This window comes from Vidua macroura, chromosome 7 (genome assembly GCF_024509145.1).
Source record: "Vidua macroura isolate BioBank_ID:100142 chromosome 7, ASM2450914v1, whole genome shotgun sequence".
In the NCBI taxonomy this organism is placed as follows: Eukaryota; Metazoa; Chordata; class Aves; order Passeriformes; family Viduidae; genus Vidua; species Vidua macroura.
Window position 1 is genome coordinate 4491766 of NC_071577.1, and position 15263 is coordinate 4507028.

The 15263-nt window shown below is 47.4% G+C and overlaps 1 protein-coding gene across 10 annotated transcripts in view; it reads right to left on the reverse strand.

Moving 5' to 3' along the window:
- COL6A3 (collagen type VI alpha 3 chain) overlaps positions 1-14928 on the reverse strand; it is a 58255-nt gene extending 43327 nt beyond the window's left edge. For 5 of the 10 annotated variants that reach the window (XM_053982779.1, XM_053982776.1, XM_053982778.1 and 2 more), the window contains exons 1-3: positions 14718-14927; positions 6082-6236; positions 255-857 (exon numbers count right to left, since the gene is read on the reverse strand). In XM_053982779.1, coding sequence (XP_053838754.1) covers positions 255-857; positions 6082-6169 — 691 coding nt within the window. In that variant the 5' untranslated portion in view covers positions 6170-6236; positions 14718-14927. Of the gene's footprint in view, positions 1-254; positions 858-4598; positions 5217-6081; positions 6237-14717 lie in introns of all 10 variants that reach the window. The other 5 variants (XM_053982783.1, XM_053982782.1, XM_053982780.1 and 2 more) reach the window with 5 other exon arrangements.
- Positions 14929-15263: the final 335 nt, after the last annotated feature.

The following is a 15263-nucleotide window of genomic DNA, read 5'->3' on the forward strand; positions in this document are numbered from 1 at the left end:
GCCAGTTATTACAACAAGACTTCATGGTTTTTGAGAGATAACCTACTGGGCCAATGAGTTCCTGCACAGAAACATCACTTCTCCATAACGAGACCAGAGAGATTAATTGAAAAAAAAAATTAAAATTTTAAAAAATTAAAAATTTTTAAAAATTAAAATAAATACTTAAAGCTTTAAATATGCTCGTAAAGCGTGCAAAAGTTCAATCATTCATCGATTCACCGAAATGCAAGGGTCTAGAAAGGCATACATACCTTCAGTCACAATGGTTGGGGCCGCTAACAAAATGAGTCTTTGGGCCACTCCAACAATGTTGGGCAGTAATAATTCTTGAAGAGCATCAAGGTTACGGATATCCAGGGCAGTATAGGCGAAGCTTCCATCAGTAGCAATCTGCTGCAGCTCTGCACTGTCAGCATTCAGGACCCCAATGCTAAACGAAAATATACCAGCTTGCTTCACCGCTAACAAGCCCTCTCGGATATCATCACTAGACTCTCCACCACTTATCAGCACTAAAATCTGAGGCACCGCTTCCTCTATCCTGCTGCCTCCCGCCTGGGTGAAGAGGTTCTCCACCACAAACTCCAGTGCCGCACCGGTGTTCGCTTCCTCGCCCCCGCGGAATCCGAGTGCCTTCACGGCATCCAGGACATCCGCTTTTGTGGAGTAGCTGTTCAAAGCGAACTCGGTTCTGGGTTGATCACTATACTGCACCACCCCAATGTGTATCTGCTGAGCTCCAACTCTGAGGATTTCAATCAAATTTACAAGGAAATCGCGTATGGCTGGAAAATTGACACCTCCGATGTTGTTTGATCCATCAATAAGGAAAATTAGGTCAGCGGACTCTTGAGCTTTAAAAAAAAGAAATGCAAAAGGTGAAAGCATTAAAATGAGTGATTACATGCAGTTGTAACAGTGTTCTGACATGTTTCTTGGAAAACCAGTGAGAAACACGAAAATGAGAAAACAAAACAACGTGATCACTGAGGAGGTGACTTTTGCCTCTTAGTTCTGCATTCTGATTGAATATGAGCTCTCAGGCCCTTCCCAGTAGCATCCACAACCCATCAAGGGAGGGCTTGAGTGGACACAACACGAGCCAGTGGCTGTAGTAACATGGGGTCAGCATTATTGGCATGCAAGGAGAAACTTCAGCAAAGTACAGTTTTTGGGAATCTAGGACATTCCGTCAGTGGCCAGTACTGCCCAAACATTCAGACAGAGCCAAAAGAAAAAGGTGGACTTTGCTGGCAATGAAGGTAGAGGGTGAGGAGGTTTTTATCATTGCTGCCTTCTATTTTTTGGGAGGAAAAAAGCCAACATTTACTGGATGCAGGGAAAGTTTCAGCCTCTCTGTCACAATTCTGCTCTTTTGCTGGTTAAACACAGAGGCTGAATATATGGGCTTCTCCCACCATGAATAAGTATTATTTAAAACACACTTGTAAGAAACAATTGAAAAGTTTTTAGCTATTTTTCTTTGATGGTAACTCTTTGACCAGCTGCCAGCATCCACCTGAAGTTATGTCTCTAGCAGGCTGACCCACGCAGTTCTCAACCCAGGCCACACAAAAATGGTGTCCCTTTAAATATTTTGCACAAAGATGGGTTGATTACTGCCAGAGGGGTCTGGTCTGTACTTTTCATATGGATTCTGAATATTCAATCAAGGAATGCAGAATCAGGTTAAAAAAGGATGATGAAATCAGTCATGACACAATTATCCAACTCTAGTTGTTATGACCATACCCAGATGATCACAAGCATTTGCTGAGAATATACACACACCAAACAAAGCTTGTACATGGCATGAATGTGATGTTGAGGGGGAGTATTTTTGCTGTGAGACTTACCAAAGCAGACCCAAAATTCCCTGGTGTCTGCTCTTACTCCTTTTGCTCAACTAATTTTACCATCGACATCACCAAGAGCTGTATGCATGCAAAAAAGAGGGAGGGGAAAAAACCCCAGAGCATGCTCAGATGTTTCCATGCTGTTACTCTCCACTCACATTAAGAACTCAAATTTCAGACTATTTGCAAATGAACGATGAGCAACATTTGGAAATCCCTCTGTCAGCTCTCAACTTCTGAAAGCCAAAGGTGAAACCAGCAGCAAAGCTGGCATGTGGTTTAGCAAGGCCAGGAATAAACCCGAGAGCTTTGCTATTAACCAGCACTGCCAGTAAATTATTTATTTATTGCTGATTTAGTTGTTTTTCTAGTACATGTTTTCATAAACCAGGAGATTCAAATAATGCTGCAATTCCAGCGACAAAGGAGAAGGTCTCCAAGTCACCATTGCTCCCCTGGACCAACTTATTGGCCGGTGTTGGCTCAGAGGAAGTCACCAGGGTTCAGAATTTCAAGGTGCTCCAGGATTTATTTTTCCATTGAGGCAAAATTTAGAGGTGCTTAGGCTTGGTTTTACTGAGCCAGTTTCAGCTGGGGCTTACACGTTTCACTTCATTGTAAAAATGAAAGGGAAACCTCACAGTGGTTTTGCCCAGGGATGCTTTAGATATCCTGGATATCTTTTTGGAGGAACAAGAGTTCTAATGGGTTGCTCCCACGGAAGAGAAAATAGATATGAAACAGATGCGTTGGATAATTTGTCATCACTGTAAATAAACCTTGTACTTCAGTGCAAATTTATGGAACAAGCTGGTGTGGAGAACAAATAAAAGCATGCTGGTTACACAACTAAGCAAGGAGGGTCAGATGAGACAGACAGCTCAGATTTAACAAATACTTGAGGGCAAACTCGGGGCTGACTGTTATACTTACGTGAGTCAGCTCCAGGGACTGCCACAGACCAACAGTTTTGGTTCTCTTTACTAGAACCACCTCAGGACTGGGGCTTTTTTACACTTCCATTCCATATTAGGGCTCATTTCTAACATAGCATCAATGGCAATTTTAGACATTTTAATGCCACATGTAGTAATCAGCTGAATAAATGACTTCTTAAACTCTTATTTGTATCATGTTTTGCACACTGTTATCACCCAAGGTTTAGGGTGATCTTTTCCCATGTTTAACAATGCTCTGTATATCACCCATGCAAGTCACACAGGGACAACACTACAACAGTAGGATTAACTTAAATTCGTGCTATAGGATGGGAAGGAAATGCTTGCAAAAAATACCTTTGAGCAGAAACAAACTTGGGACTGCACGATATACACAAAGTAGGAATTTGGCTTTAAAGCTTTTAAAGGAATGTCTGTGATTCCAGATGTTTCCATTCAATGGGGTTACCTGCTAGCATGGCCCAGAGGAGGACAGCCAGCTTGCAGAGACCAATCTCCCAATTGATTTCAAGAGGGAAGCACTGGGGTTCTTCAGGGCTAAGATGCCCAACAGCCACGGGAATGCTGTCAGCAGCATAATGTTCATTTCCCACATATATTGGTGTCATTTCCTTAGCTTTGGCAAGCCTTTTGTTGTAATTGTGGGGCAGCTAGTCCCCTGTGGCTTTCCTGTGACCTTGGATATTTGCCCTGTCAAGCGTTTTGCACGACAAAAAACACACATGAGCACGGCCTTTTGGTGTTGCTCGGTGTCATGCAGTGATGGAGAGCACCCAGTGGGACTGGCGTGAGGGTTAATCAGGCAAGACAACACAGGGGGATTAATGTCACACTGCCTCATCACACTGCTGTGGCCTTACGTCGCCCCACAAGCTCTCGACCTTCAGATGGAGTCTCAGGAATAAAAAGAAAGGTTTGATCCCCAGGACTTCTGTTTTGAAAAACAACAAAGCTGCTCAGAAGGCTCTTGCCATGCTGGAATTTCAAAAACAGAGAAGGGATGGAGGAAGACTGGTTTGGTTTGGTTTTTTTTTTTTCAGGGAAATTGGGCCCTGTGTTGCAGTCAGTGCAGGTCTGTTGAAGCCAACGTGGTTTGCAGGAAGGTTTCAGTTATGGGAAGGATCCAGTGCTCCAGCAGGTGGAAGCCATGGGCTTGTAGAGAAGACTTTTCAACCATACACCTTCTCCAGGTGCATGAGGAGAGAGGTTAAGGGACAGCTCAGGGGTGGGCTTGCAGCAGAGAAATTCCCCACCCAGCTTCTTTTGCTGTCTTCAGACAAGAATGTGACTTTCTGGAATGACACACTGCTCAAGAATGTGACTTTCTGGAATGGCACACTGCACATCCCCCTGTCCCCCCACCTGGTTCTAAGGGACATCCATCATGGTGTCCCTGCAACCAGCAGCAACCTTCTCAGTCTCCAGAGGATTTTCAGTCAGGGTCACCACCATGTCTAGTGTGTTCATCCCCTGTTTCCCCACCTTGGGAGTAAAGAGGACAGGGCAATTTACTAACTCTGCAGAGCTCCCTGCGCTTGAATTTCCATGCCATATGTGCCAAAGGATGGCCACAAGGTGCCACTGCCCATTCAAGGATTCCTGCCCTGACTCCTGGCAGCCGTGGCTCAGTCTGCAAACAGCACCTTGGCAGCTGCAAACACGGGGCCACACACGTCAAACCTTTATTTTTAAACCTCTGAACGTCCATCTCAGTCTTGCCCCTACAGAGTGGCAACGCCAAACAGCACAGCGCCAGCAGATACCACCAGTCAGCCATTACCTGTGATGTCTTTAACCAGTCCTTTGGCTCCAGCCTTTTCTGGAGTCATGGAGGAGCGGACACTTGCCACTAAGTCCCCAACTATGCCGTGGAGAGTGGTAAAATTCTCTAGGTTGAAGCGGTGCGTATCGAGGGGTCCGCTCGCTACTTCCTGCAAGGGCCCTTCCACTGCGTCCTGAACGCCGACCGCAAACAGGTTTACACGGGCCGAGTTAAGGAGAGATGAGGGCAGAGCCACATCATCCCGGGGCTGTCCGTCTGTTAGCACTACAATAACCTGGGGCACGCCTTCACTGGCTCTGCTTCCAGCAGCTTTAGTGAGGTGCTTCTCGATTAGGTACTCTAATCCTTTTCCAGGCTCGGCGCCTCCCCCCACGTAAGTCATGTTGGCAATATGGGACAGGACGTCCTGGGTGGAGGGGTAGGTATTTAACTGGAACTCTGTGTGGGGGTTTCCGCTGAACTGGACCAGGGCAAAGCGAAAATCATTTCCTCCCACATCTAAAGCTTTTACAACATCATACAGAAACTCTCGAACGAGTTGGAAGTGTTCCTTCCCAACGCTCCAGGAGGAATCCACTAGAAATATTATATCAGCCACGGCAATGGTTTTGACAGCTTTAAAAAAACAGATGGGGGTTTAGGATTTTCTATCGGTCAGCACAAGCATGCCTCCTCCTCCTCCTCCTCCTCCTCCTCACCCAAAACAACCAACAGCCTCCTTGGCATGGTGAAAGTGAAGCTCGGCTTCCCCTTATCGCCCGCAGCAAAATGGAGAACGACCACGCAGCCACCAGAGCCCTGGCCCCGCAGGCGCTGGGGGACAGCATGCCACCTGCCCTGCCCAGAGAGGGGGAGCTGAGGTGCTCCTGCCCATGGGTTTGGACACCAGCCCTGAGCCAGACAGAGACAGCAGCTTCACCTGTTAGCTCAGGCTCATTCAGCTCCTAGCTGCCTGTGTCTCTTGCATGGCTTTTGCTGGCTCCATGGTAGTGCTCAAGGAAGGAAGGACAGCTTGGTTTAAGCAGCCTGGGTGCTGGCATGAGTTTTCTGTATTTTTCCCTGCTGTTAACACCAGCTTGGTGACACCAGCTGCAGTCCTAAAGGTGCCAGCACCACCTCTTTAAACAGCTTTTCTGCAGGTTAGTGGCAGTGGTTTTCTCACTGCTAAAAGCCCTCCTACACATGCAGGGAGGGCAGAACAGCTCTGCCCAGGAGAAGACCCTCTCAGGAGCACCCTGAGTGCAGGTCCCACACCCTGTGCCCTGCAGAGCATCCTCCATGGCACTGAGAGTGTCATGCTTGTGGAGGCACCGCGAGCGTTGGCCAAGGCCCGTGTCGCAAGGACCCTCAGCAAGGTGGGAGCTGAGGAGCAGAAGGTCATCCATCCACAACATCCCATGGACATGCATGTCAAACACCAAACAGTGCCAATGAGTGCTTGTACACAGGGCCACAGTCAGGTGAAGCAGCCCGGGCTTACCTGCTTGCTGCTGAGCACCAACCGAGCCAAAGCTTGAGAGCAGGAGGCAAAACATTGCCACGAGGGGCAAATGTCGATGTTTCCTCATTTTGCTCTTTTATGAGTTTTCCTTTTAGTCTCTTTTTTTTTTTTTTTTGAAGCACCTGACGTGAGACCTAAGGGGTGGAAAACAGGGAGAGTTAGAATTAGCAGCAGTGGTAGCCAGGCACAGATGAGACATAAGGTAGAAAAGCCAAACCATGTGAGTTTACAAGGCTTTTGTGGCACTTTGGCAGGAAAAAAATTCTTTACTGCTGGACAGAGTGACAATTCACATAATTTTCACCCTTAATCACCTCTGTGGAATTAGATTTTTTTTTTTTTTTTTTGCCTGTGCTGTCCCAGGCAATGTGTAATATACAGGAAAATGCTTAGGCTTCTCTACCAGAACACACAGTGGCCTCCCACCTGCCCTCCCCACCCCTGGATGACCAGCTGATACATCTTTGCCAACATACTTCCTCTTGCTGCGGCCTTTTCTCACTTTATTTCTTCCAAACACCACAATAATTGCCCTGAACATCCTCCCTTGCCTCAGCTCACCTTTTCAGCTGTCCCAAATATACAAATGGAAATTTAAGCACTCTAGACCCAAGTGAGCCACATGATCTGGCTGCACAGCAAAAAGCCCTTGGACTCCCCCAGGCTCAGAGCCCCAGTTGTGGAATAGCCTGTGCTGGCTGATCATATTTTGGAAAGGCACCAAAAATAATATTTTATCTGCTGGAGCCAAAAATATAATTTAAGTAAGTTTCTTATCTGTGATCCACCTGGCAAGCCTTCTGAAACAACGTCTCCACCATGAAGGCTGTTTTTCTGTTGTCATAGAGATGACCAATTTATTATTTAATCTTCATTTCCAAGCCTACAGAGCAGAAACCAGCAAGGCTTGCTTAACTGGGAAAATATCCTCCCAAAAGGGGACACAGTGATTTAATACCTTTCATTCCCCAAAGGGGATCAATTACTCAAATCAGCCACAAGGGACTCCAATACATCAAACTGTTAACCAGGTCATCATAAAAGAAAAAAAAAAGAAAAAAGGTGATTCATTTTTCTTATTACCATCCTTGCCAATTCCATCAATCCAGACAGTTACAACCAATACAAGAGTCTAAGAGGGCTAAGGGGAAGAGTAACTCTTATTTTTGAGGAAAACTGTGGTAATTGCACTGATGGTTATTGCTGGCATGGCTGGAAACAGAACCAAGAGTCAGGAATATGGGAAAATCTGGACATAAGGAGCTAATCCCATTTCTGCTGTAGAGACACTCCTCAGGGATATCAGAGGGCAGTTCTGTGGAAAGGAGGGGACAACTTCCACCTGGCTTCCTGAAATCCAGTGTGTCCCTGACACTTCCTCTGGCTCCCTGTGTGTCAAAGCTGGGCTGGGGTCTGGTCTTTCTTGGGAGAAGAGATTTGCAGCATTTGGTCTTTCCTGTGCCCCAGATGGAATTTATGAATGTCCTATAGCACAAGTCTGGGAAAAGCTCTCTTCTGCCTTTTCCCCAGCTAATAATGATGATGATGACGATGATAATAATAATAATAATAATATCAGATTATAATAATAATATCAGATACATTGAACAGGCCCCCAGAGCCAGCAGTTAGCACAATGTTAATCAAGACATGGCAAAGTCTTCCCTTTTATTGGCAACCCCTCAATTTATAGAGGCAGCTGCTGCAGCCCACAGGTATCATCATCATTCCTGAAGAGACTAAACCATCACCTTTGTGAGCTGGCATCCATCCATCCCCCTGGCTGTTCCAGTGCAAGCCAAACTTCCCAGTGCCTCCAGCAGGAGCAAACCTGCTCAGATGGACTGTGTCCCTGATGGGCAACTTGTTCCCAGAAAAAAAAAGTTTCACCCAGAGGATGCATGGAGAGGGTTTGTCCCCTGAGCACACAAATACAGAAAGGTCTGTAGGTCCCAGAGCTGAGTTCTGCAAAAAGTACCGAGCTCATGACAGCCACCCACCCAACCCCATGGGAGAGTCTTCCCCCTGGGAAGAAATTTATGGAAGAGCTGCAAGTTTTTGAGTGGGATTCGCTTGCAGCGTCCATTGGGATTGTACAGAAGCCTAGAAGAGCCTAAAGTGCTGGACAATGCTCTCAGGCACAGGATGGGATTGTTGGGGTGTCCTGTGCAGGGCCAGGAGTTGGATTTTGATGATCCTTGTGGCTTCCTTCCAGCTCAGGATATTCCATGCTTCTCTGATTCAAGATGTGTATGTCTCAAATAAATCCTCATAGCTGTGCAGCCAACCAAGGATCGCCGGTGATAACAACCAAGGATTGTTGGCAGTAACCCACTCTGGGAAAGAACAGGATGTGGCTGGAGAAAAGGCCACACGGAGGTAGGGCAGCATTTTATGGGACAAATGTCTTTATTCTGCCTCGGGGAGATAAGCACAGCACAGGGATAATGTTGAGAAGCAGGAAGACCTCTGGAGCCCCTCGACCCATTTCAAGAAAGGTCTAGGAAAAACTTGTTAGCTAATTTGCATAGAAAGTGAGAATTTTTTCTCCAGGGAGGGAGAAATGTAGCTATTAAAGGTGCAGCCATGAAGCCCAGGTGCATCTGTGCCCCTGGATACCCCATCAGCTGGATCAATGCTGCAGTCAGGAATGGTGATCTCTCTCCCTTCCTTTCTGTCTCTCCCTCTTTAATCCATCACCCTCTCCCTCTTCCCTTTCACTCTGTCCTTTATCCACGAGCCACTGCCACGTGCTTATACTGAAATGAGGGAGATCAGCAACTAACACACCAAATTCCATGCCAAGTGTGTAATTTGTTAATGACGCTTTGTAAGCTTTTGCAGGCCCTCTCACTTTTGTCTTTTCTTTCAACCATGAGCATCTACAAACCTTAGGAGCCCCCTTCCCCTTAAGGGTGGGATGCTACAGAGTGAAAAGGCTGCTAGCATTGAATGAAAAATATGAAATAAAATTCGTGCTAAGGAAAACAGCCCACTAAAGAAATGTGTGCTGTAAAACTGCTTATATTTCTTTCCCAAAATGCAGGAAGTTATGTTATCATCCTGTTTATTAGCTGCTGGCAGCCAATCCCTCTTCAGACACAACAGCTGGGGATGAGCAGAGCATCAAGATAAGCCAGTGAAAATTGATGTCTTGCTGGCTAAAAAGTGACAGGACTGAAGCAAACGTTTGGGGGCTTTTTTGGTTTTAACGTCGAGCAGCTGCTCAGAGCCTGTTTACAGCCACGAGATGTAGGCGAAGGGAAAAGTGAAACTCCCTGAGGCTTGGAATCTCCCCTGCCCACAGCATCACCCATGAACTCCCACAGCAGTGGGAAGCTGAGATTTTCCACACAATTTCTTAGGTTGGAAAAGACCTCCAAGACCGAGTCCAACCTGGGGACCGATTCCCACCTTGTCACCCATCCTCGAGCACTGAGTGCCACATCCATGTGTTCCTTGGACACCTCCAGGGATGGAGATTCCACCACTCCCTGGGCAGCCCATTCACCTCATTCCCCATTTTCTCTTTTAGGAGGCTTCCAGATCTATCTCCAGCTTTCTCTGTGACATCCATCATGGTGTTTATAGTTCTGTGCAAGCAGAGGGACTTGTCCATCAACAAGAGATGAGTTTTAGCATCATACAAAACCATCCTAAACTCAAAGGAGCCAGGATTAGTCATCAGAAGGAAAAAGGCAGCAAAGTCTTGCAGGAAAAGGTGATGGATGTCTCCTGGAGGTTGACAGCTTAAGGAAAAGAAGAGCCTTTAAGAAGAGCTGCTTCTGAGCAGGATTTTATCTTATAGCCCCCTCTCCACGGCACTCATTAGCTAATGAGGAAGAGTTCAGTGCTTGCAGAAATGGGCGGACAAGGAGATGATTCTCCTGTAGGAGATGGTCCTTGAGGAGAAGATGCAGCAAGGACAGCAACTTTTTTTGTAAAGGTAATGTAGTGGGGGTTAGGTGGGTGGGGGCAATTTATTTTTTCTTTCCTTGGATGGGGGAGTTCACCCAAAACTCTGCTCAGCTCTGTTTTGACTGAGCAAAGTCTCTGGCTCAGTGAGAAAAGTGGGTTTAAGACAACGAATAATGTGATTTTTATTGCTTGGCTTGCCTCAGTGAGGCACAAGAAGCAATTTCCGTTGCTCAATGTGTTCTTGCTTTGTGTCCCAAATTACCATCGGTCACAGAAGCTGGAGGTGGCACCAGCTTGCCGGGAATGGATGACAAAACCAGAGATGTGAAATCATTTTAATACTTGGTTATGGTAAGTATTTGTTTTGTAACTTTATTCTCTGGCATTGTTGGGTTTTCAATAATGTATTTTCAACAAGGCAATTTAATTGTGGATTTATTTCATTTTTTAAATGAAAAGTTCCTTGCAGGCCTGTGGGGTGAAAGCTCTGGTGAAGCTTTTACTATATCCATTTCAAGCTGGAAAAATATGCTGAAAAACCTGACTCTTTCCTTTAAGAAAGGAAAGAGTTTTTCTGAATCAAGTCAGCACCAAAGACTGGGGAGCCAATTTCTTCATGATTCATGTGCTAAAAGATTAACTCCTGTAGCCTTCAATAATCTGAAAGTTTTATGTCTGTCTAGAGTTTATATAGTGTGTGCTGACTTCTTAATATTACAGTATTTCATCAGAAGAAATACATCTGTTCCTAATACTGCTCTCAAAAAGCAATCATTTCTACCTCCAACACAATGAAGTGATTTCCTTAAATATTTTCCCCAGCAGCTATTTTTTGCATATATTGCATACTTCTCTGCACATAAAATTTGGTATTTTACATTTTCTTTTCCTTTGAGTAGACGTTTTAAATTCACTTTCTAATCAGTTGTTTGCTTGTGTGCGTTGGGGAGGGGGTTTTTCACTAGAGTGTAGTTAAAATAGAATAGATGGGATAATGGGAAGAAATTCTTCCCTGTGAGGGTGGGGATGCCCTCATACAGAGTGCCCAGAGAAACTGTGGCTGCACCATCCCTGGAAGTGTTGAAGGGGGCAGGAACAAAATTGTTTTTAATGTCCCTTCCAACCCAAACCATTTTGTGATTGTATTTACGACATTTGTTCCCATAATCTCCCCGTTCCTGTGACACATTCCTGCTGGAAAGCTGAGCAGCCTCTGGGAAGGAGCAGAGCATGGCAAGCATGGTAGGCAGAGCCATGGCTGGCACATTTTCTGGGGACGAATGGCCTGGATTTGGGCTTGGCCTTGTGCAGCTTTCCCAGCTGGCATGCCCAGGGACCTTTGGGATGCCTCACTGCCCCTAATCACAGGATATCTGGTCCAGTTTTCCTGCCCAGCCATGCAGCATATCCCCAAAAAATATATTGACTAAAAACCTGAGAAGCAATTGCAGCCCTTGTGCATGTGGGGTGGATCATGCTTTTCTCATGGGGAAAAAGAGGTGCATTTGCAGCTGGCTCCCAACAGCTTTTCTGAAAGGGGGACAGGGATAGCAAAGCATCAACCCACAGGTGGTGCAGGGTGCTGTGAGCATCCTCTAGGCCCCTCCAGAAGTCTCTCATGGCTTCTGTCTTCACCTGCATTTGCTTTGTGGGGATTTTCCCTTGTCCATCATCACCCTGTTTCCCAACCAAACTGCTCAGCCTCAAATTCCCTTGGCTTGGCTGTTCTCTGCTGCATGGGGACAGCAGTTGTAAGCCCTGCCAGTGGCATGGAAGTGGACACCAGGCACCCAGAACAACTACTTGCATCCCCAGCAGTGGGATACGATTGCACTCATGGCTGTGGAGTGAGCAGCTGGGAGAAGCAGCTCCCAAAATCCTGACGTGGAGCAAGGGAGCTGCAGATTGCCCTCTGGAGGTGAGGCACGCTCCTCTCTCGCTTGGATGAATTCCCCCTTCAATTTCCCTGAGCTGGGGAAAACGATAGCCAAAAGCCACTCCCAGCATGATTTTGAGGCTGAATGCCATGATTTTTTCCATGAGAAAAAAAAAAAAAAAAAAAAAAAGCAAGCTTGGTCAACTTTTCCAAGGGACAGAAGTGTCCCATGCCTGGCCACCCCTTCATCACAGAACACTATTCCACTTCAACACAGCCCTTCGGAGAAGCAAAGCTACTTCCAGAGACTCAGGATGAGCTGAACAGGACGGATCCTGGATTTATTCATGGCTCCAGGTGGAGACTTGATTTGTCTCAGCTCTTCTGAAGCGTAAATGTTGCTGCCAAGTGTTACTGGGAAGGTGAGGCTTGTGGGGTTGAGGGTTGCCCCTGAAAAAATTTATTCTTACAAAGGCAGATTTGAACATTAAAAAAAAAAAAAAAAAAAAAAAAAGTAGCCTGAAAGGGTGGAAAAAATCTCCCTGCTTTTGCAAGCCACTGGAGCTCTGATTTTTGAAAACCAGTGTTCAGCAAAGCAATAGAGGTGCTTCCATATCCTACCCAGGCAAGTTCCCTGGGTGCTAGAATTTAATATGAATCACATATTCATTGCTGTCCTTCTAAGCATGCCGTTGGCTTCAAATCTAGTTGTTTTCTCCATCCAAAGACTGAGACCAAAATAGAGTCATTAATAAGAGGAAAGGGAGTATTTGCTAAAAAAAAAAAAAAAACAAAAAAAAAAAAAAACCACAAAAAAAAAAGGGGAAACTCCCTCAAAGATCAATGAGTCTTTATGTATAGTAACCGGAGCCTCCCGGAGCCTCTCCACCCAAACAAATCGGCTCCTTAATGTGGAACACAGATCACTTAAAAAAGGTGGAAAAAGTGATGGGCATGTGGAGGGGCAAGGCTGGCTGTGATTCACGGCGGGGAGCAGGCACGCAATGCCACCCGGCGCCGTGCACGCCCAGCACAGGCCAGGCTCACCCCTTTGCTGGAAATCCAGTGGGGAACACAATCCAAGGCTGGCAAGGCTGTGCAGTTACCACAGCTTGTACTGATGGAAGGAATAAGATGTTCCCTCCTGTTCCTGGACAGGCACGTAGCAAAAGTAGAAGAGGAACTTTTTTTTTTTTTTTTTTAATATTTTTCCCCCTCCTTGACATGTGGGAATAAAGCAGGGGCTGGTTTAGCTCACCCTGAAATCAGGGAAAGTTACTGAGCTTGAATGGAAAATCGTAGAGATGTTTGAAAAACCAGAAAGGGGACTGGGGTGGGTGCTGGAAACTGGAGAGGGAATGAATGAACGATGGTGTGGTGGCAGCAAGCACGCAGCCCTGCACTCCTGTCTTAAACACTGTCACAGCCCTGGTCATGGTCAACGTCTCTGCAAAGACAGAGAAAGTGTGGGGATGAAAAGCATGCTTCCCTGAGCACTGACTGAAGGGATGGTGCCAGGGAGATGTGGAGCTGAGTCTCTCCTCTGCCACTGCATTCTTACATGACCTTGGAGGAATTCTCCAGCTCCCTGTAAAAACCTTTGTCTGGAAACATCTCTCTACAAACCTCCTGAACTGGGTATTTGTGCCCCAGAAGCATCACTACATAAGCACCATAATTACCCAGCCACAAATACTGATTCTTTTTTCCCTAAAGCAGCAAGAAATGGGGCAAAGCCAGAATTTTGAAAAGCGCAGGAAGGATTCCTCCCCCAAGAGCACACATGAGTCATCACAGCAACCAGAAACGAGCTGAGAGTTTCCCATTGCACTCACTGGAACCAGAGGGGCTTTGGCTACTCCCATTCCAGCCAGTTTTGGCCCTTTTGCTTGGTCAGGAAACCAGTTTGGCCACAAGCATTTCTCGCCCCAGCTCTACTTTGGGAAGGGAGGGCTTCGCTGAGCCCAGTGGGATGATGGCAGGGTGTCTCCAGATTAGTCATAGCCACCCCCTCAGCAAGTCCCAGGAGGCTGAGGGCAACTGGGGCTGCGGGGGGAAAGGGCTGGGGAAGGCAGGAGGAGAGCAGACGGGAGCTGTGCAGAGGCTCCATGCATGGCTGGAGAGCCCTTTCCCTTAGGGGAAAAGCTGCTGTTTGGCTAATTTCCCTCTCTGTGGATGACCACAAGAGGATGAGGATTATCCTTGGAGCCACATGCTGGCCCACCCCAGAGCAGTGGGAACATGTCTGGCAGCAGGACCTGAATTAGCACAGCTGAGCACCTCTGCTGTGTTCATCCGACTTCACCTTGGGGCAGGAGGGGTGAGGGCAGCTGTCCAACAACCCCCAGCCCTGGGAGCAGGGAAGGGGCACTGAGATACCCCCTCAGCAGGTTCCTTGCGAGGTCCCATTGATGTGCCCACCTCCTTGTGCTGATACATCTTCCCAAACCACCACATGCCCTCCTTGGGGCACTGCTTCCCGTGTCATCCTGCTCCCATCTCATCACACTGCTTCTGCAGTGATTCTGAGGCATCTAATCCAAAAACCACGCTGAGGCAGCAGGGGAAGCACACTGGTCTGTGCTTTTGAATGGGTTTAGTTCCCCTGCAGTGGTGGGGACAGGAGTGTTCCCACACACCTGTGGTGCATCAGCTCCGGGCTGAACAAGCCGGCAGCATCGCTCCGCTTTTCTAAGAATGATGCAAGCCTGGGAATGGCTGAAAAAACCCCCAAATACTGCCACCCCACCAAGGAGAAGAACCATGCCTTAGCAGCTGCTGAGCTTAGGCTGAGGGCTCCCACGCGGAAAGCAGCTCTTACCCCTGAGTGAACCTCCAGAAGAGTTGCTTACTCCAGGATTTTCCGCTCCGAAGCGCCTCTCACCCTTGCTTCATGGCGTGCGGTCTGCTCAGCCTTCCCAGTCCCCTCCGGCCGTGCTCGGTGGGGTGCAGGCACTGCTGGGGTGAGGGAATGGCGGGGCACCAGCGGGACGAGGGGACTGGTGGGACGCTGGTCCCTGCGCGACGGCTGCCGTGGGTCTGAGCGAGGCCGGAGGAGGCAGCTGGCTCGGCAGTGCCGGGGGGCCGGGCGAGCCGGCGTCGCAAATGGGATCCAGATGGTTGGTGCTGGCGCTCCCGGGGCTGAGGTCAGAGCTGCTCATCACACAAAGTCCCCCCCCTCCGCTTCGGGGGACGCCTCCGCGCTCTGTGGCTTCCCCCTCTCCGTGCTGGCCCTGCCGCGTCCAAGGCGCTGCTCCCTTGTGGGTGAGAAATAGATATTAAAATAAAAAATAAAAAAAAAAAAAAAAGAGGAAATATTAAAAAAAAAGCCCTTTGGGATTGGAGGAAGCTGATTAAACCATGGCTT